Below are 23,249 nucleotides of genomic sequence, written 5' to 3'. Positions count from 1 at the left end.
TTTCTGGGTATGGTTAAACATTCCCTTCTGTTGGAATGTGTTGCAAAGAAAAAACAGTTTTTACTACAAAGTTATACTGTAGACCTAAAAATAGTCACCTTATTAATTACAGTAAAATTTTGGCAACCCAGCTGCCAGTACTTTACCATAAATGTAACATTTTTTTAAAGTGTACTGTAGACCTAAAAATATTGTCACCTTCTTTTTTTACGGTAAAATACTGGCAAACTTCCTATGTGTAATACTTTATATTTACTTACATTAAATTTCATTTGCCATAAATCTGCCCAAGCCTGTATAACAACTTAGCTAATTCTTCATGATCTGCCCTTCCACCTAGTTTGGTTATCATATGCCAGCTTAGCCAGCCCATTAGTTATATTCTTATACAGTACCTGAATGATATGAATTTTGAAAAGACCAGCAGCCCCAGCACTGATCCCTCAGGCACCACTCCTAAAAATACCCATCACCCTCTGCTTCCTACCTTTAAGTCAAGTTTGTATCCACCTACACACACAACACCCTGAACTCTCTCCTCATTTAGTTTGATGCTCAGCCTCTCGTGTGGCACCTTATCAAAAGTGTTCTGAAAATCACAATAAACCATATGCACCACTCTATTTGTGTCCATTTGTTGCTTCCTCATAGAATCCAGCATATTAGTGAAACATGGCCTTCCTTATCTGAACCCATGCCGAGTATTTGCTGAAACTCCTGTTACTGTTGTACGCTGCTCAGTAATTCATTCCATTAATTTACCTGTGATGTGCGTGTAGCTTACTGGCCACTAGTAACTTGGATCCCTTCAACTGACCTTTATATATAAATTTGTAATATTTGCTAGCCTCCAGTCTTTAGGAATTTCCTCAGTGTGCACAGATTTAAAAAAAATATACACTTGCCAAGATTTCATATATGTACTCATTAACGTCCTTATGAGGATAAATGTTATCTGCTTCTGGCGATTCATTAGATTTCAGCCTCTTTAATCTAAGCAACACTTCCCAGTATCCTTAGCATCCTGTCCAGGGCCGTGGGAGGGTGCAGCCTATTTTGCAGGCAAGTGGTCCTTTTACTCACTTGACGTTTGTGGATTGCAATATAGGCGCAATATTGTGACCGCCCAATTCAAATTAAAATGCTGCTTACAGTATTTACATAGTAGCAGAAGCTGCATGCAGCTAGCACCATGAATGGCTGCAGGTTATTTTCATACTCAAAGAGTTCTGCAAGTTTTAACATCACACTATAAGGGTGGCTTTTTGAGGAGGTATTTATGCTGCTGGAGGAGGTGTTGGCAAGCCTACCAAGGCGTGGTTACCCTATGGTTTGTGTGTGTGGATCCCTGTGCCCCAGTGCAGTGATGGGGACCCTGTGTCCTATAAAAATTAACACCGTCCTTCAGATGAGTCTCGACTCTCTGTGGTCATAAAAGATCCCTGGGTATCGTTTGAATGACGTAGAGTGTACCTTGATGTCTTGGCTAACTTACCCCTCATTCCTTTGTCAACTCTGGCCCTCTAATCATTGCCTAAATGTCTCCCTCAGCCCTTCACCATCTAACAGCTAATGTGTGATTAGCATACTGGTGCAAAATGGCTGCCGTCACATCATCCGGATGGATGCTGCACACTGGTGTTAGTTGAAGTAGTTCTCCACTGTCTATGTGAAGAGTTCTGAATAGTAAGAACAGAGCTATATAAATGTAAATCATTATTATTACAGTTACAGTAATCCCTCGCTATATCGCGCTTCGCCTTTCGCGGCTTCACTCTATCGCGGATTTTATATGTAAGCATATTTAAATATATATCGTGGATTTTTTGCTGGTTCACGGATTTCTGAGGACAATGGGTCTTTTAATTTCTGGTACATGCTTCCTCAGTTGGTTTGCCCAGTTGATTTCATTCAAGGGACGCTATTGGCAGATGGCTGAGAAGCTACCCGGCTTACTTTTCTCTTTCTCTCTCTTGCGCTGACTTTCTGTGATCCTGACGTAGGGCTGTGAGCAGGGGGGCTGTTCACACACCTAGACGATACGGACGCTCGTATAAAAATGCTGAAAGATTATCTTCACGTTGCTACCTTCTGTGCAGCTGCTTAGTGAAGCGACATGCTGCACGGTGCTTCGCATACTTAAAAGCTCGAAGGGCACGTATTGATTTGTGCTTCTTTGTTTTTCTCTGTCTCTCTCTCTCTCTCTCTCTCTGCTCCTGACGGAGGGGGTGTGAGCTGCCGCATTCAACAGCTTTGTACCGGCGGTGCGTTGCATACTTAAAAGCCAAACAGCCCTATTGATTTGTTTGCTTTCCTCTGTCTTTATGACATTATCTGCTCCTGACGCGCACTCCTTTGAAGAGGAAGATATGTTTGCATTCTTTTAATTGTGAGACAGAACTGTCATCTCTGTCTTGTCATGGAGCACAGTTTAAACTTTTGAAAAAGAGACAAATGTTTGTTTGCAGTGTTTGAATAACGTTCCTGTCTCTCTACAACCTCCTGTGTTTCTGCGCAAATCTGTGACCCAAGCATAACAATATAAAAATAACCATATAAACATATGGTTTCTACTTCGCGGATTTTCTTACTTCGCGGGTGGCTCTGGAACGCAACCCCCGCGATGGAGGAGGGATTACTGTATTCTCAAAAAACCAAGGTTGGGGTGTCTGCTCTAAATGAATGACTTTGAGCCTTTTGTAATATGCAACAAAGCGCTGACCTGGAGTAACAAAACACATGGGCCCAGGGATTCACCGAGACTAACTCTGACTACTTCACCCTCATTACAACTACAGTGGAAGACCCAGTTTAAGCCACCAGGCAAATGGAGCTATACAGTATGGAGAAATAGCTATGAATGACCAGGACAAGAAGTAGCCATTCGGCCGAATGTTGCTTGTCAGTCCCTATTTGATTTCTTAAAGCGGGGGCCTGCTTCAGACACTCAGCTGCAGAGTATTACTGCGTTTTTTAGAATATTTCTATTACTGTAAAGCCGTCTGCTTGCTGAACAGTTTGAATTTCTGTCACAGCTCTCGTGCTTCAGTTGGCACTCAAGTAGGGCTGACAGACTTAACATCTTGAACAAGTGCCATATGTGATAAAATGCCACAGTATTTTGGTTAGAAAAAGGCTATCCTAGCACTCAATATGCCACCCTCAATTTTCTGAACACTGCCAGCTCACTGTCACCGTGCAGCTACAGAAGAAGAAGACACTGCATTTATATTGAGCTTTTCAAGACACTCAAAGCGCTTTACATAAAAAAGGGGATGATATGTTGGCAGACATTAAGCACCAGTATGCTCACCATACATTAGCTGTTAGATGGTGAAGAGATGAGAGAGACAGTTACGGTAGCTAATTAGAGATGAGGGATGATTAGACGGCCAAAGTGACCAGGCTGTTATGAGCAATTTAGCCACGACATCGGGGTGCACCCTGCTCTTTATTAAAGATGCCCAGGGAACACAGTCAGTCAGTTTTAGGACAGTGCCATTTTTACAGCATAGTGTCCCCGTCACTGTAACGGGGCACTGGGATCCACACATACCAACCACAGGGTAAGTGCCCCCTGCTGGTCTCACTAACAACATAAACTCACACTAACTCTACAAGATAAAAATCAGTCAGAAAAACGGAAGAGCTTGATCAAAATGCACAGGATGGACAGAATTTTGAGTGCTGCACAAGAAATCCAAAGAAGTATGACAATCAAGGTTAAGTAGACCACAGATCAAAGTCAACAGGGCTCAAAAAATACTGACCGCAAATTACAAAGCAGTTCCGTATGTAGAGACTCAAACCCTACAAACCCACGTTCCCCTCTTGTACATCCACTAAATACCTGCGTACACACATTACGGTATATGGTGCTCACCATGTGACCTGGAGCTACAAACTTGACAAAGAAAATAGAGGGTTGTGTTATGGATCTGCACTTGACAAGAAATCTAAGCATGGGAAAGGATCCTTCAGAGTCTTCCTTTAAATAAAAAATAACGGGACTAAAAAAACAAAATAAAAAGCGCAGGTTATTCACAATTTTAGATTAGCTTGTTTTAAAGTTACATGTGAAGTCGTACCGAAAGGCCTTGTTTCCTTCTTCAGGTGGCTGCTCTGAGGCCTGCCAAGCCTGACACACTGTCAACACCCAAATCAAACTTTTCTAATCAATATTTTACTTACATTAATGCATATAAAGAGAGTTCAAAAATAAACATTGCACAATATTACTGTATATCTTGTGTTACAGACCTTTTTGCTTTTTAATTCACTACTAAAGAAATAGTGTTTAATTTACATCCTGGACAAAGACAAAAAATATACATATCCATGCGTTTTCAGTTGAATAGAACATTTTTTATGTAAAGGTCAGTTACACTGCATTGCCAAAAACAGAAAAAAAGTTGTGCTTCTCCAAAAAACATAAAAGAAAAAAACATATCCAACCTGCCAAAAAGTGTCCAAGTCTATAAGAGCAAACCCCACTCTCTGTCTTCAACAAAATGGAATGCATTTCAGAATGAGATGTGAGGACGTGGCTCCTGGCAAGTATTCCCTCCCCGTACCCCTTGGACTGTCTAATTCTGTATTCTCCCAGGACATCCTGAACAAAGGCTTCCACTTCAATTCACTTTCTTTTTTTGCTTGTTCTTCCACAAAACTACGGTGATAAATCCACCTAAAAAAACAAAAAGGAAAAAAAAAAAAAAGTAAATTGCAGTTGCTGACATCTTGCATACCCCTCATACTGTACATGTTGCTTATTTTTAGATAACTTAAATTTGTTTTGTTTCTTGGATGCCCACAAGAGGGCAGCATTAATTCAGATAATTTCTAAGGAATTTTTAAAAAATTGCACTGTCCCTTTTAGTTACGTTTTATTTTTCTTTCCTGGCATATACTGTAAGTACACTGGATTCAGAAAGTATTCAGACTCCTTCATTTTCTGTACACTTTACTTCTGTTGGAAATTTAATTTTAAATGGATATAATTGCCATTTTTGCTCACCAATCTGGACTCAGTAACTTGTAATAAAAATTTAAAAAAAAAATGTCAAAAAGATCTGCAAAAAGATCCTCGAGAGCAACTTCTCCCAACCATCCAGGAACAACTTGGTGATCAACAATGCCTTTGCCAGCACGATGGAGCACCAGGCCATAAGGCAAAAGTGAGAACTAAGTGGCTCAGGGAAAAAACATCGACATTTTGGGTCAATGGCCAAGAAACTCCACAATCCTCAAGAGACGGGTGGAAAAACAAAAACCCGCACAATTCTGACAAACTCCAAGCATTGATTCTGCAAAAACGGGCTGCCATCAGTCACGATTTGGCCCAGAAGTTGATTGACATCCTGCCAGGGCGAACTGCAGAGGTCTTGAAAAAGAAAGAAGGGCCAACACTGCAAATACTGACTCTTTGCATAAACAATACAATTTATTTTTGTATAGCCCAAAATCACACAAGAAGTGCCGCAATGGGCTTTAACAGGCCCTGCCTCTTGACAGCCCCCCAGCCTTGACTCTCTAAGAAGACGAGGAAAAACTCCCCAAAAAAAAAACCTTGTAGGGAAAAAATGGAAAGGCAGTTCAAAGACTGACCCCTGTCCAGGTAGGTTGGGCGTGCAGTGGGTGTCAAAAGAAGGGGGTCAATACAATACAATACAATACAAAACAATACAGACAACAGAACAAATCCTCAATACAGTATAGAAATAAAAATTTTAGAAGTACAGAGCAGAATTTAACAGTAGATGATATCATATAATAAGATTTTGATTTGTTTAGAGTAAACTTAATGTAATTGTCAATAAAAGCCTTTGACACTTAAGAAATGCTTGTACAGTCGATCCTTGATATACGACCGGCCTGACATGCGAACAACTTGGTTTACGACCAAAATTTTTGTTTTGAATTACGACCAACATCTTGAGTTACGACCCAAATGTGGTCACGTGTATCCGCTTGTGCAATTGTAAACAAACAGCTGAGAGCGTTTGTAAGCGTCAGTCAGAGCCCAGATACATGTGTTAGTGGATGTAATTTCGGTCAGTGCAGTGATTTATAGAATTTATTTCAATAATTGTGAAGGAAGAGAAGGTAACGAAGGTAAAGAAAGCGATCACAATCGAAACGAAGAAGGAAATTGTGCGGAAATATGAGAGTGGCGTTCGTGTGACCGATCTCGCTAATATGTACAGCATGTCGAAATCCGCCATCTCGACAATTTTACAAAGAAAAGATTTGTATAAGGAAGCTCCTTCCAAACGATACCCACCTTCCATTTCATTCTCCTCTTCCTCCCTTCCTGCAAGCCAAAGATGTCAACTTAAATGGTGAGTACAGTATGAAATTGTTGTTTCTGGTAGGCTAGGCACTTTTTATAACTTTTTTGGTTAGTACATTAGAAAAATGATTGGTATTCTGGTAAATTATGCACATTATACAACCCTTTTTTATTATGAAAGGGTTAAGTAAGTGTTGCTGTGGGAGGTTCGGAATGCATTATGGGTATTTCCATTATTTCTTATGGGAAAAATAGTCTTGACTTACAACCAACTTGAGTTACAACCAGCCCTCGCGAACGAATTGAGTTTGTAAGTCAAGGGTCCACTGTAATTCTACTTCAGTATACCACAGAAACATTTGTCAAAAAGTTCTAAAAACACTGAAGTAGCAAACTTTGTGAAAACCAATACTTGTGTCATTTTCAAAACTTTTTGCTGTGATGGATTTCAGACTTGCAACTTCAGCTTTTCAATGCAGTTACATTATTTAGGCACATGTGAATTCCATCTGTCCACTTTCAGAATCTCTCTAATCAAACGAAACTTACCACAATTATTAGTCCTGAAAAATGCTATAAGCCTACTGATTGGGGGCAAACTGTTTCAGCAGGTTTTTCTCTTAATAGACGACTACATATATTGCAGATTCCTATGGCAGAAAATGTAGTGAAAAAATTTAGTAAAAGCACCTGCACTTTCTTCCACCTCTGGCAGTGCCAGATACTTCGGATAGTTCAGATAATATAGATTGGGCAAAAGCATCCCCTGCACATGGAAGCCTGTGGGCTTTCATTTCAGAGAGTTTCTTTATTTAAAGATGCTCAATTTACAGAGCATGTCATTAAATCAGATGACTTGGCCCAGCTTGGCTGTTGACATAGTAATTCAAATCCATTTATTCAGTTCTTTTCTCTTAATTTAATCTCATTTGACAAAGAACACACACCCTGAAATACACCCCCCTCCATTTCCACTCTTTACAGCAGTGTCTTTCAACCAGTCTGCTGTAAAAATAACAGGGACAAGCTCCATAGGTGGTCAAGATCAGTCTAAGGAGGAGACAACTACCTGGAGAAGCTGGCATTAAAGCAGCTCCACGATTGGTGTGTTGCAGAGACAGCACTTAAGAGCACTACAGATGCATCTCCAGGTGGCGCAGTGGTAGTGCTGCTGCTTTGCAGTAAGGAGACTGTGGAAGATTGTGGGTTCGCTTCCCAGTTCCTCCCTGTGTGGATAGCGCTTTGAGTACTGAGAAAAGAGCTATACAAATGTAATGAATTATTATTATTATTATTGCTAGAGTCCATTTAGGCGTGGGGTCGCCAGCGAGCCCCACAGGGTTGGTGAATAGTGGGCATATGAGTTGTCTCTGAGACAGAGAGCAGAGCACAAAACGACCAAACAGCTGGGAAATGCCACCAAAGTGTTCACTCACTGTGTGCCGTGTCTGCGATCGTAGGTCTTGGAGTTCCTTTTTTTACTGATTTCTCCAGTAGTCACACCCCTTCAGACAGTTGAGCATATGCATAGGATATCATGTGTTTGTTATTAGGAAAATAACAGTGTGCCTTGGGATGTTTTAGGTTACAAAAAGTGTGCCACCACAGAAAAACAGGTTGGGAAACACTGCTTTACCAGGTCACAGTGAGTCACAGCTTATCCATCACCAATTGGCACAAGGTAGGAACCAACCCTGAAGAAGATGCCAAGGGGCAATAAAATCTAGAAAGAGTAACATCAAGACATTGCTTCAAATGTTCAAAAACAGAGCGTTACACATAAAGCCACAGAAAAATGAAAGAATGAAATGGGAAAAACAACTGTTCATTTTTAACATGAGAGTGTACACAAGTTATGCACTCTGCATCAATCCTTTAATTTTCCGAAGCCCATTCTTTGCATTGTGGGGTAGCAGGCCAACATACAGTAATCTGATATTAACAGCACACACTCACACTCACACACACACACAAGGCCAGTTTTGAGGTTCCAAATAACCTATCTTTGAGATATAGCAGATTTCTGCCATGAGACTGCACATGAGTTGTGAGCAGGCCAGGAGCTGCAAACCAATATAATGCTTTTTGGTACCCCTTCATTATTTTGTTATAAAGCAAGATACTTACCTATAAATAAGACAAGAACCAAGGCTGCAACAACGGGCAATATAACTGAATATTCTCGAGGCAGGAAATAATGATGGATGGCATGGTCACTGTTGACAAAGGGCTGTAATTAGCAAAAGAAACAGAGAGAGAGAAACAGAAACATCGTGAGTCACCAGCAGATTTCAAGTCAAATGTTCCGTGTATGACTTCTAGAGCACAGATGACATTAATTATCCGCAAATAAGATATTTGTGGAAGACAACATAATAACAAAAATGAAAATGCCAAAACAAATTCACAGTTTTTGCAAGCTGGAGTGCCCAGAAAGTAAGAATGCCATGGATCTCCTTACGTAAAATGAGGAGTGGAGATGAAAGCTGGCTACATTTGTGGTGTTTCATTTGCAAGTGCAGCAAATCTGTTTAATGGTGCAGACGCTGGTCTCCTAGCCTGAGACAATCTTTCAGTTTTTCACAGCTGGCAAAACAGACTATGAGGTACTGAAGCTAAACCTATGTCAAAATTCTGTTAATTTCTTGCAGCTCTTTCCAAGGAGTGCAGGCCTGGAGTGCTTACACATACACTAAAGATCAACATAATATATTAGCAATACTAACAGAAAAAATATTCAGTAAAGCAGGGCAATTTCAATGATTAACACATATATATATATTATATATATTTTTTATTAATTTGTACAAATAGATCAATTTATATAAAAAATAGGATTGAAAACAAATCAAACCCCACCCCTGAGAAGGAGAGCATGGCCAAAGGAGTAATACTTAAGGCTTGTAAACATGCCTAAATTATTGAGTTTAATAGGGCAAAAAAGATAAATGGAGAAGGAAAAGAAATGAGGAAATAATTATTTCTTCTTATTCTAAAATATTATTGATTAGATCCTGCCAGGTTTTGAAAAAATTCTGTACAGATCCTCTAACTGAGAATTAGATTTTTTCCAATTTCAAATAATATAAAACATCGGTTTCCCACTGACTTATCAGAGGAGAGTTAGGATTCTTCCAATTTAACAGAATAAGTCTGCGTGCCAAAAGTGTAGTGAATGCAATCACCGTTTGCTTGTCCTTCTCCACTTCAAATCCATATGGAACAACACCAAACACAGCTGTTAATGGGTTCGGAAGGATTGTGACACCAAGGCTGTCTGAAAGGCACTTAAAAATTTTTGTCCAAAATGATGTTAACTTGCTGCAGGATCAAAACATGTGACCCAGTGAGGCAGGAGCTTGGTTTTTTTTTTGGTGACTAACATATATTGATCATGACTAACATTATACCGGAGATACGGAAACAACAAGAAACATCAGAATTTCTGGTTCTGCTCTTGTTAACCTTCCTCCCCACAGTGACACAGTTTCTATGCTCAAAGTCTCGGTTCTGAGGCAAGAGTGTTTGGCGAAATCATAATTACAAAGTAGATGTTTTTAAAGCTGACATTAAATGAAAACATGCTCTCAGAAAAGTGATGTGCATTCAAATCAGAAAGAAGGAGCTTAAACTTGAGAAGCTGTGCTTAAATAAGAGGCTGCAGTGAAATGAGAGAAAGCGCTGAAAGAAAAGAGGCTGCGTTCAAATAAAAGGTCCTCATTCAATTAAGAGAGGGGATTTTCAAATACAACAAGTAGCCCTCAAATGGAGGATGCTAATAAAAGAAGCTGCATTTGAATTAGAAAGTCTCCATTCAAACAAGAGACAGGCAGTCTAATAAAGAAGAAGCAAGGGAGGAGCACAATAAAAGGCCAGACTGTTAAATCAGAGACCGAATTCAAATTTGAGGAGGGCATTTCAAATAAAGGAAACTGAATCTATTTTGGGGGGGTTCAAGTAATGTGTATTAAGAGAAGCGGTGCTGCACTAGGGGCATAAATAAGAGATTACACTCAGATATGAGACAGAACACACAATTGTAAGAATGGTCAAGTTAAAAAGCAAGACTGGGGATGTATATGGAAAATACTTTTAGTTTATAAAATTTAGATCTGACTTTAAAGTGGTACTGAATTAAACATCCCAGGGTGCAGGTCTTATGTCTTCTGGGATCTCTCATCCTGTTTCTCACCACGTCTCTCTAGGATGCTGTGAGGAGAACAGGCCATTCAGATCAAAAAGCTCATCCATCCTATTCCCCTACATTTTCCAAAATGACATCCAAGTCAAGATTTGAATGTCCTAAAAAGTCCTGCCCTCTACCACACTACTTGGTCATTTATTCCATGTGTTCTTTGTGTGGAGACAAAAAAACTTACTAACATTTGCATGAAATTTGCCCTTAACACTGTTCCAATCACATCCTCACATTCTTGCTGCATGGCCTTCCTTCATTCTGCTTCTTCACACTGTAATAAAATCTGAACAGGCACTTGAAGACAATGTCATATACAGTATGGAGGCCACTTTATTAGGTCTGTGTTCTGATATTGGTAGGACCGACCTTTAGACACCAAAGGTGCTCGTGTTTTTCAAGGCATGGATTCAACAAGGTGTCTGGAACATTCCTGAAGGATCTTGGCCCATGCTAGCTCAATAGCATCATGCGGCAGTTGACAAGTTTTCAGCTGTGAACCTCCTGTTTCAGCTCAACCAAAGACAGTCCACTGGACTGAGATGTAGAATATACAAGCCACTGGAGTAAACTGATGTCACTGTCAAGGTAGCAGAACCCCCTGAACATTATGTGTGGCATTTTGCACTATCCACTTTAAAAAAGCAGGCAGTGGACATAAAGGGATGCACATGGTTAGCAACAATAATGCTGGTGAAGTACCTAACACTTACAGTACATCACCACCAGCAGCTTATACTGTTGACAGCTGGCAGGATGGATCCATGCATTCATACTCTTTGTCACAAATTCTGACCCCACTGCTGTAGCATAAACTGAATTTTATCAAACAAGGTGACAATTTCTAAGTTTCCTCATCACATGAACGACATGGATAATGACATGAATTGCTAGCATTAAAATGGTGGTGTCCAGTTTCCTCCCACAGTCCAAAGACATGCAGGTTAGGTGCATTGGCGATTCTAAATTGTCCCTAGTGTGTGCTTGGTGTGTGTGTTTGCACCCTGCGGTGGGCTGGCGCCCTGCCCGGGGATTGCTTCCTGCCTTGCGCCCTGTGTTGGCTGGGATTGGCTCCAGCAGACCCCTGTGACCCTGTAGTTAGGATATAGCGGGTTGGATAATGGATGGCTGCGGTGGGTTGGCACCCTGCCCAGGATTAGTTCCTGCCTTGTGCCCTGTGTTGGCTGGGATTGGCTCCAGCAGACCCCCGTGACCCTGTGTTCGGATTCAGCGGGTTGGACAATGGATGGATGGAAAATGGTGGTGATCACTATGCAAAAAGGGCATCACAATACATGTCCAATAAAGTCCAAAAATAAGAATTGCATTAGCTGATGTTAAAACACAGATTCACTGCTGCTATGTAATAAAATAAAGGTGGCATCAAGTTTTCATACAAAGATATAAGGACATAGAAAATTTGACAAATGAAAGGAGACCATTCAATCCATTAAGCCTGTTTGTTTAGCTGATAGCCAAGCTGTCCCAATATCTCATCCAGATGCTTCTTAAAAGTTGTCAAAGTTTCTGCTTCAACTCCATGTCCTTGCATTTTACTCAACATTCCCACAACTCTTTACATAAAGAAGGGCTTCCAGGCTTCAGTCCTAAATGCACTTCCCCTTAATTTGCACTGGTGTCCTCAAGGATGTGATTCAACATTAAGTTGAAAAAACTCTGCTGGATCTCCTTTATCGATGCCTTAGAGCAGTGCTTCTCAAACTCGGCCCTGGGGACCCACTGTGGCTGCAGGTTTTTGTTCCAACCAGTTTCTGTTTTGAATTGGACTCCTGGGCTAATTTAGTGATGTGTTATAATCCAGATTCTGAGTTTTGGGAAGAATACAGAAATTGGAAGACTAAGTTTGGTGAAAAAAAAAAAAAAAAAAAAAAATATATATATATATATATACATACACATATATATATATATATATATATATATATATATATATATATATATATATATATATATATATATATATATATATATATATATATATATATATATATATATATATATATATATATACACAGGGCGGCACTGTGGCGCAGTGGGTAGCGCTGCTGCCTTGCAGTTGGGAGACCTGGGGACCTGGGTTCGCTTCCCGGGTCCTCTCAGCGTGGAGTTTGCATGTTCTCCCCGTGTCTGCGTGGGTTTCCTCCGGGCGCTCCGGTTTCCTCCCACAGTCCAAAGACATGCAGGTTAGGTGGATTGGTGATTCTAAATTGGCCTTGGTGTGTGGGTGTGTGTCCTGCGGTGGGTTGGCACCCTGCCTGGGATTGGTTCCTGCCTTGTGCCCTGTGTTGGCTGGGATTGGCTCCAGCAGACCACCGTGACCCTGTGTTCCAATTCAGCGGGTTGGAAAATGGATGGATGGATATATACACATATACGAGGTGTGTCTATTAAATAACTTACCTTTATTTATATGTATTACAAATTTAATGCTTGTCCCCTTCAATATACTCCCCATTTTCAGTAATACATTGATGCAGTCTTGTTTTCCTCTGGTCGAAGGCATGTAGCAAATCAATTTCTGTCAGCTGTTTTAACACATCTGCTGTTTTCTTCTTTATAGCATCAACTGACTCAAAACGTGTCCCTTTAAGCACTGATTTAACTTTTGGGAAAAGATAAAAGTCGCAAGGTGCTAAATCGGGCGAATATGGAGGATTTCCAAGTGTAGTAATGTGCTTGTCGGTCAAAAACTGCATTACAGAAAGTGCTGTGTGAGCAGGCGCATTGTCCTGGTGAAGAATGAAACCATTTTCCCACAGTTGCGGCCGTTTTTTTCTGACTTTTTCTCTCAGCTTTATCAAAACTTCCTTATAATAATGATGGTTAACATTCTTCCAAAATGACACCCTTGATATCGAAAAACACAATTAGCATGGCTTTGAATTTTGACTTGCTTTGACGAGCTTTTTTCATTCTTGGTGATGAAGGCGTTTTCCATGGCACTGACTGTCTTTTGGTTTCAGGATCATACTGGAAGATCCAGGTTTTGTCACAAGTGATTACTTTATGAAACTGGTTTGGATCTGCAAAAGGTTGCTACAGAATGTCAACACAACATTCCTTGCAACGTTCTTTTTGCTCTGGTGTGAGAACCCTTGGGACCATCTTTGCGCAACTTCTAAAGTTAGAATTTTCGGCACACTACAGAAAACACAACCAAACTAAATGGTGACTCACAATCAACTGAACGTCATTGAGTGTTGCTGCTTGTCATGCAGGTTCAGACATGTTGAAGCTCACCACGCATGCAGATATAACCGGTTCTGACTGCTTTGTTTACTAGGTGGAATCAAGTCTCGTTATTTAATAGACACACCTCGTGTATATATATACTGTATATATATATATATATATATATATATATATATATACAGTGGTGTGAAAAACTATTTGCCCCCTTCCTGATTTCTTATTCTTTTGCATGTTTGTCACACAAAATGTTTCTGATCATCAAACACATTTAACCATTAGTCAAATATAACACAAGTAAACACAAAATGCAGTTTTTAAATGATGGTTTTTATTATTTAGGGAGAAAAAAAATCCAAACCTACATGGCCCTGTGTGAAAAAGTAATTGCCCCCTTGTTAAAAAATAACCTAACTGTGGTGTATCACACCTGAGTTCAATTTCCGTAGCCACCCCCAGGCCTGATTACTACCACACCTGTTTCAATCAAGAAATCACTTAAATAGGAGCTGCCTGACACAGAGAAGTAGACCAAAAGCACCTCAAAAGCTAGACATCATGCCAAGATCCAAAGAAATTCAGGAACAAATGAGAACAGAAGTAATTGAGATCTATCAGTCTGGTAAAGGTTATAAAGCCATTTCTAAAGCTTTGGGACTCCAGCGAACCACAGTGAGAGCCATTATCCACAAATGGCAAAAACATGGAACAGTGGTGAACCTTCCCAGGAGTGGCCGGCCGACCAAAATTACCCCAAGAGCGCAGAGACGACTCATCCGAAAGGTCACAAAAGACCCCAGGACAATGTCTAAAGAACTGCAGGCCTCACTTGCCTCAATTAAGGTCAGTGTTCACAACTCCACCATAAGAAAGAGACTGGGCAAAAACGGCCTGCATGGCAGATTTCCAAGACGCAAACCACTGTTAAGCAAAAAGAACATTAGGGCTCGTCTCAATTTTGCTAAGAAACATCTCAATGATTGCCAAGACTTTTGGGAAAATACCTTGTGGACTGATGAGACAAAAGTTGAACTTTTTGGAAGGCAAATGTCCCGTTACATCTGGCGTAAAAGGAACACAGCATTTCAGAAAAAGAACATCATACCAACAGTAAAATATGGTGGTGGTAGTGTGATGGTCTGGGGTTGTTTTGCTGCTTCAGGACCTGGAAGGCTTGCTGTGATAGATGGAACCATGAATTCTACTGTCTACCAAAAAATCCTGAAGGAGAATGTCCGGCCATCTGTTCGTCAACTCAAGCTGAAGCGATCTTGGGTGCTGCAACAGGACAATGACCCAAAACACACCAGCAAATCCACCTCTGAATGGCTGAAGAAAAACAAAATGAAGACTTTGGAGTGGCCTAGTCAAAGTCCTGACCTGAATCCAATTGAGATGCTATGGCATGACCTAAAAAAGGCGGTTCATGCTAGAAAACCCTCAAGTAAAGCTGAATTACAACAATTTTGCAAAGATGAGTGGGCCAAAATTCCTCCAGAGCGCTGTAAAAGACTCATTGCAAGTTATTGCAAACGCTTGATTGCAGTTATTGCTGCTAAGGGTGGCCCAACCAGTTATTAGGTTCAGGGGGCAATTACTTTTTCACACAGGGCCATGTAGGTTCGGATTTTTTTTTCTCCCTAAATAATAAAAACCACCATTTACAAACTGCATTTTGTGTTTACTTGTGTTATATTTGACTAATGGTTAAATGTGTTTGATGATCAGAAACATTTTGTGTGCCAAACATGCAAAAGAATAAGAAATCAGGAAGGGGGCAAATAGTTTTTCACACCACTGTATATATATATATATATATATATTACAATGTACCAAGCAGTTATATGGGAATAATGTATTTTGTTCTTTTTAACAATATTTACATCTTGATTTTCATTCTACTTTTCTAGGTGTTCTAATTGTTTAATTAATCCATTATTTACTAATTAGTGGGTCTGATGCTAAAGTACTTGCAGCCTTTCATGATGCGGTGTCGTTTGCCTGGCTGTCTGCTCTGCTTGTTTTTAATTGTCATTAATAAGATACAACAAAGGCGAAAAACTGCACAGAGAAAGGGCAAAATATAATGAAATCAATAAAAGCAAGTTAAGCATTTAAATTGATAGCAAAATAGAAATATTTCTAAATGTCTTATAAATGTAAAACTCATGCCACTGTGCTTTTCTTGAATGTCGAATAAAAGAAAAAAAAGACACCAGCTGATTAAATGAGCTCAGTGCTGTCAGGTGTTGTTACTGATTAGGAATCTAGTTGGAACAAAAAACTGCAGCCACAGTGGAGTTTGGGAAACACTGCCTTAGAGGATTTTAAAACCTTGATGAGGTCTCCACGCAGTCTCCTCCGCTTGGGACTCAACAGGTATAATTCTCAGAGTCTGTCACAGTAGGACATGTCCTTAAGTCCTGGGATTCACCTGATTGCTCTCTTCTGCACAGCTGCAAGTGCTGTTAGGTCTTTCTTGTAGTGTGGGGACCAGGATTGTGCACCAACACTGCAGATGTGCTTTCATTATTGCATTATATGATCTGAGCATAACATCGCTCGATTTATATTCAACACTTCTTTTTACTGTAAAAATCAATCCATGCTTCTATTTTCTTAATCCATTAAGTCCAATATGGAGCTGTGCGGGGATGTTGCCTGCCTTAGGGCCAATCAGCCATACACACGTTGTGACTCCATTACTGGGCATACCAACACACATGCATTGTCACTCATGTAGAATACAGTAAGTGGGCTAGGAGGATAGATGGATGTACTGGTAGGTTCCTGAATCAGGATAAAAGTATGGCATGTTGTTTTATTAATAAAGGTACAACTATAGCAGTTAATTATAGGTAATGATTACAAGAACTTACATAAATACAGACTTATACGTGTGACATGGAAACTGTTTTGGTAAAACCATTAAAATACATACCAGGACAATCACCCAGATAGAATAGTAGGTGAACAGGAGAATGCTGAACACTACAAGGCCCATTCCAACAGCCCGGTCTGTCCATGTCGCCTTTATAACATAAGAACAAAGAGCTGACGTTAATCTCTTAAGAATTCGCATTAAATGAAAGTTAACATTTCAGCCAAAGCAATTTCTTCCTCAGCAGTTTTTTGCCAGTCTAGCCAAAATATACAGTTTTGAAATATTTTCCATTATTGGGTGATGGGACTCCAGAGCTTGTCGCATCGGCCTCGGGCAGAAAGCAGCACTGAAAAGAGCACTGGGCCATCGTAGGGCAGAGGGACACTCTCACTCAGAGCTGGACGCTCCTGTCAATCAGCTATTCATCTACCTTTTGCATCCTTGTAGTCACAACAAAATCAAACACTACTGTTAACCCCAAAATGACTTGTTCATTTCAAAGATTTTAAATATTTGTTTTCAACTGATACTGGAAAGTCAAATTGAAAACACTCCAGCATTATTCAGAGACTCCTCCTAATTAGTTAAACTGTTTGTGGGTCCTGCTGTGGTGAACTCCTGTGACTCCATCCTTGATTTCTCATTGCTTTCTTGAACAGTTTAACTAGCGTTCTGTTAATTTAGACCAGTCGCATCTGTTTTTGTGTCATGGAGTAACATGCACATCACTCTTTTGCTTTTCTACTGGTGTTTTCGGCAAATAATTAATTACCGTACTTATTTTAAGTTATGGCGGATCACATGTTTTCTTGATATATTCAATCCCTGCTATATTCTGGAGTTGTTACTCTACACTAGTCTGCTTTTCTATGCTCTGTTCCACAGGCTCATTTACCCCAAACATATGCACATATTTTAAAAAAGAATATTCATACATTAAAAAAGTCAACTTCTCCAGCTAGAGAGTCATTAAAGATTGTGCACTTTTTTGCTGCTTTGGTGATTCTGTATAGTAAGCAAAAACCACACGGCGTTTTGCAAGGACAGCCCAAAAATGGAATCACATTCATTGTATAACAACAGCCTGCTGCAAAGTCAATTGACTTGAGGGTCGCAGTGAGATGATTAGGGGACTCTGGACTGAAAATCTTGTAAATGTAACATGAAGCCACTTAGGTGTCACAGTCAGGTCTGCAGAAGAAGGAAGTCTGGTGATGCCACCTCTGCGTGACTTCAAATCTCAATTGAGACTTTTTTTGTGTGTACCTCCTAGCTGGTGGAACAAGCTGCCCACCTCCATGTGTGTTTAAGAAGCATTTGAAGATTCTCCTGTTTGGTGAATTTCTTGCTATGTGATAAAATGGTTTTATTATGGTTTTGTAACCAGGGAAGCGTAACCAGCTTTGTATTTTGTTCTTATAAATGTGTTGTTATTTTTTCCTACTCCTCTTGTTCAAACAGTCCCCCACACTTACTTACAGTGCATCCGGAAAGTATTCACAGCGCATCACTTTTTCCACATTTTGTTATGTTACAGCCTTATTCCAAAATGGATTAAATTCATTTTTTTCCTCAGAATTCTACACACAACACCCCATAATGACAACGTGAAAAAAGTTTACTTGAGGTTTTTGCAAATTTATTAAAAATAAAAAAATTGAGAAAGCACATGTACATAAGTATTCACAGCCTTTGCCATGAAGCTCGAAATTGAGCTCAGGTCCATCCTGTTTCCCCTGATCATCCTTAAGATGTTTCTGGAGCTTCATTGGAGTCCACCTGTGGTAAATTCAGTTGACTGGACATGATTTGGAAAGGCACACACCTGTCTATAGAAGGTCCTACAGTTGACAGTTCATGTCAGAGCACAAACCAAGCATGAAGTCAAAGGAATTGTCTGTAGACCTCCGAGACAGGATTGTCTCGAGGCACAAATCTGGGGAAGGTTAAAGAAAAATTTCTGCTGCTTTGAAGGTCCCAATGAGCACAGTGGCCTCCATCATCCGTAAGTGGAAGAAGTTCGAAACCACCAGGACTCTTTCTAGAGCTGGCCGGCCATCTAAACTGAGCGATCGGTGGAGAAGGGCCTTAGTCAGGGAGGTGACCAAGAACCCGATGGTCACTATGTCAGAGCTCCAGAGGTCCTTTGTGGAGAGACGAGAACCTTCCAGAAGGTCAACCATCTCTGCAGCAATCCACCAATCAGGCCTGTATGGTAGAGTGGCCAGACGGAAGCCACTCCTTAGCAAAAGGCACATGGCAGCCTGCCTGGAGTTTGCCAAAAGGCACCTGAAGGACTCTCAGACCATGAGAAAGAAAATTCTCTGGTCTGATGAGACAAAGATTGAACTCTTTGGTGTGAATGCCAGGCGTCACGTTTGGAGGAAACCAGGCACCGCTCATCACCAGGCCAATACCATCTCTACAGTGAAGCATGGTGGTGGCAGCATCATGCTGTGGGGATGTTTTTCAGCGGCAGGAACTGGGAGACTAGTCAGGATAAAGGGAAAGATGACTGCAGCAATGTACAGAGACATCCTGGATGAAAACCTGCTCCAGAGCGCTCTTGACCTCAGACTGGGGCGATGGTTCATCTTTCAGCAGGACAACGACCCTAAGCACACAGCCAAAATATCAAAGGAGTGGCTTCAGGACAACTCTATGAATGTCCTTGAGTGGCCCAGCCAGAGCCCAGACTTGAATCTGATTGAACATCTCTGGAGAGATCTTAAAATGGCTGTGCACCAACACTTCCCATCCAACCTGATGGAGCTTGAGAGGTGCTGCAAAGAGGAATGGGCGAAACTGGCCAAGGATAGGTGTGCCAAGCTTGTGGCATCATATTCAACAAGACTTGAGGCTGGAATTGCTGCCAAAGGGGCATCGACAAAGTATTGAGCAAAGGCTGTGAATACTTATGTACATGTGCTTTCTCAGTTTTTGTATTTTTAATAAATTTGCAAAAATCTCAAGTAAACTTTTTTCACGTTGTCATTATGGGGTGTTGTGTGTAGAATTCTGAGGAAAAAAATGAATTTAATCCATTTTGGAATAAGGCTGTAACATAACAAAATGTGGAAAAAGTGATGCGCTGTGAATACTTTCTGGATGCACTGTAACTCCATTATGTTGAACTCTCTTTGAATAAAAGCATCTGCTAAGCAAGTAAATGTGAATATAAATGTCTTTAAGATTTGTACTGCTAACGGGTAAGTGAAACATCAGTCGGCACTCCTTTATATGCAGCAATCCCCACCTCAATCATTAGCTGATAAATCAGAAAAACACTCACTCATCTCAAGGTGCCTTGACCAGAATCTGTCTACGTCCATTTGGTGAACCCACTTACTTCAAGACACGGTCATATGAGCTACTGAAATATCTCCTCCTCTCCTCGACTAATTTACTGTAGCCACACAATGTTTGTTTTTCTCATTATTTATTCACTTTTAAGGCAAAAAACGTGCAATGGGATGACATGAGACTGCACAACTGTAATTGTGTTTATGGCTCCAGTTCAATAACAAGCTCTCCAGTTTGTCACTACAGATGTGTTTATGTTTTTATTTGCCCAAAGGCCTGTGGTTCTGCCATCATTCTTAATTAATACTAAATAATTACACATGGATGTATGGGACAGTACAACTGCATAATGTTAATTGTTTGAAAAACAGCATGGAAGAGACACTGTACCATCTTTATATATATAATATGCTACCATGGCTGTTCGTTTGTCTGTCCAGGGTTTTAAATCACCTGTAACTATTGACCTGAAATTTGCTACACATATACTACGTGATGTCTACTATCCGCTTTCGGGGTGATGATTGACCTCCAAGGTTATTCCTCTTTTTATTTTATTGTAGAATCATCTCTCAGCAGTGGCCAGCAGGGCGACCGTGTGGTGCATGCGTACGGGCGTCGTTCTCATCCCTTCACCATCACTTCCCCTACCTCTTCATATCTTAAATCATTCTTGAGGCAGATTGAAGACTTACCGTAAGTGCCAGCTAAAGTAAAAAATTAAAGAACACGTACTAAGTAATTGCAACGCAAACACTGACTTAATCAGTTTTAACACGAAAAGATGCCGATGAAAGAAGAGAAGAAGCGGGCCGCTAGGGTGGAGAAAAGGTGCTCAGGAAGCAGCAAGTGCATCAACCTCTGAGCAAATGAATGGAAAACGTACAGAGAAAGAGGATGAAGACTATGAACGCTCAAGTCAGGTGCGCCATTACTGGTTTGAGTATATTAGTCATTCATCTTCTGAACCTACGTCTTCCAGTGAAGGGATCTTGGGAGCTAAAGCCAGTCCAGGCAGCAGTAACAGTATTCATATTGTCACACATACAGAGCACAGTGAAATTAAATTCCTGCTTGCACGTCTGACCAACATACACACGTCACCTCTCTCTGGCACCATGATAAACACGAATCTATTGAAATGTGTCATTTAATTTTATTGAAGAGAAAAAACAATAAACTGAACATGGAAAACAAGGTGCCACCCATAGTATCAGCTGTCCTCATAACTGGCGCAGTGGTAGTGCTGCTGCTTTGCAGTAAGGAGACTGTGGAGGATTGTGGGTTCGCTTCCCGGTTCCTCCCTGTGTGGATAGCACTTTGAGTACTGAGAAAAGCGCTATATAAATGTAATGAGTTATTATTATTATTATTATTAGCTGCAGGGCAGGAACCATCTCTGCATGGCAGACTCACATAAACTCAAAGAGTCTCACAAAGGACCAAAATAATTGCTATTGAATTAGTTAAATTAAAATAATCCAAATGAAGGAGTTTTGAAAGAGCAAACAAACCATTCAAAAAAAGGTAAAAATATAAAATATACATAAGTACTGTAAGTTTTCCAGCGTACAGAAAAAAAGGCACACGTATTTGTGCTGATTTTCAGACATGGACAGCCTATAAACAAGACAACAGCAAGCATCAACAGTAACCTTTTCAAAGTACTAGCAGCTCAAAGGAGGCTGTGGGATTCATTCTAAGAATCAGCATTTTAACTAAAACAGCACCGTGGAGCAGTGGGTTAGTAAGACTACCTCATGGATCTCACATCCAGTCACTGCTAACATGCCAAACTTGGTCTATCTCGTGACTTGAAATTGTACAGGTGTTACTGTAGGAATAACCTCAAAAAATGAGTTTCACACACACATACAAATTTATTACTATATATCACACACTTTCAAATGATCATCACTATTATAAATCTCTAATAGGGTGGTATCTCATTCAGGGGTGGTTGTGACCCTGCACCCATTACTAGCAGGACAGGCTTTGGCTCCCCACAACTGGGTAAATATGTAATAAAATGTTTGAATGGTATGGTCCTAAAAATACTTCAAAAGGCTAAATAACAACAATAAACCCTCAAAACGTTCTTCAAAAATGCTAAGAACTTACTCTTGATGACGAATTGCGAAGATGTATGTAGCATGTGAAGGGGGATTATCAACACATTGGCTTGTGCTTTAATTCCTGCCTAAATGTTTCGATTTCCAGAACAGATCAGGTCATACGCTTTCCAGTAAAACCAAGATCACAACTCTCGCTTGAAACACAGACATTAGGATTTTTTATATACAGTATATGTTGACAGACTGCGGTGGGTTGGCACCCTGCCCGGGATTGGTTCCTGCCTTGTGCCCTGTGTTGGCTGGGATTGGCTCCAGCAGACCCCCGTGACCCTGTGTTCGGATTCAGCGGGTTGGATAATGGATGGATGGATATGTTGACAGATTTACTTTTCTATAGAACACTTACACTTCCCATTGAAGAGCATGAAGCAAGGTGTGCACAAAATGTCACGCTATAATAGATGCAATACACGGATTACATGTATGTCTTTTTATCTTCTATTCAGTCCGGGCGCAGTTTGCAACTTCAATGTAATACGGACAAATCAGGAAAGGTAGGAATTATCAGCACTTATTTCCTTATTGAATACCCCGAAGGGATTTTACCATACACTATCAACTGTATAACACTGCCTAGTCCTATCCATATACCAAAGTACTGCAGACACCTGTCCCAAAAATAAGTTTTAAGTTTGTTCCGCGACCTCTCCGGTTTTTTTTAACTGTATAGAAAAATTTCCAGGCACATACACGTGAACGAGTTAAGGGACATCGCTTTCTTATGCAAGAAGGTAAGAACATGAACACAAAAAATGACCTAAAACGCCCCTCATTGTACTACTACTAAGAAAGATCTGCTTCTACCTACACTGTAGCTGATAAATCGAACGCTCACTCACCATTTTTGATGTTCACGACCGAGTTTCCGGGAACGTATTTCCTCCTCGTGAGGGGCGTTTCTGCTTTGCCAAATTAGGTAAAGAGGGCGGGAACAGGAGATGAAAAACCTCGGTCCTGTTCATCGATGAAAATGATTTGAGGACGAACATCACTAAAATCCAGTTCCGCCACACAAGTACGGCCTTGCGGAATGGGGCGGGGCTAAGCATGCTGCCACAAGTCCACATCCCCGCTACTGCAAGTAGCAGGCTGCACTCTATTGGCTGTAGCGAGTGACGTAAGGCCCCGTTTCTGTTTGACGCATGCTGCCGTGCTGCTGTCGTGTAGTTTAGCAGTGCGGGGCAGGCGCCTTAATAGCTGTTTTGCACACATTCGGTGTGGTTCCTTGTC

At 40.6% G+C, this 23,249-nt stretch overlaps 1 protein-coding gene across 1 annotated transcript; it reads right to left on the bottom strand.

Annotated features, from left to right (window-relative positions):
• Window positions 1–4,222: 4,222 nt before the first annotated feature.
• On the bottom strand, window positions 4,223–23,021 carry dpm2 (dolichyl-phosphate mannosyltransferase subunit 2, regulatory). Its single transcript, XM_028808615.2, has 4 exons — window positions 22,859–23,021; window positions 16,639–16,728; window positions 8,420–8,522; window positions 4,223–4,687 (listed from the first exon to the last, which is right to left on the bottom strand). Exons 1-4 carry the CDS (start codon window positions 22,859–22,861, stop codon window positions 4,632–4,634), a joined length of 252 nt encoding a protein of 83 aa, XP_028664448.1. The 5' UTR covers window positions 22,862–23,021; the 3' UTR covers window positions 4,223–4,631.
• Between the last annotated feature and the right edge of the window lie 228 nt (window positions 23,022–23,249).

This window comes from Erpetoichthys calabaricus, chromosome 9 (assembly GCF_900747795.2).
Source record: "Erpetoichthys calabaricus chromosome 9, fErpCal1.3, whole genome shotgun sequence".
In the NCBI taxonomy this organism is placed as follows: Eukaryota; Metazoa; Chordata; class Cladistia; order Polypteriformes; family Polypteridae; genus Erpetoichthys; species Erpetoichthys calabaricus.
Note: the sequence above shows the minus strand (reverse complement) of the source record. Positions and strands in the feature narration are given on the sequence as shown.

Coding starts and splice junctions, on each gene's coding strand:
- dpm2 (XM_028808615.2), bottom strand. Junction 8,523..16,638: donor CTATCTGGGTGATTGTCCTG/GTATGTATTTTA, acceptor TGCTAATTACAG/CCCTTTGTCAACAGTGACCA. Junction 4,688..8,419: donor GGTTCTTGTCTTATTTATAG/GTAAGTATCTTG, acceptor TTGTTTTTTTAG/GTGGATTTATCACCGTAGTT.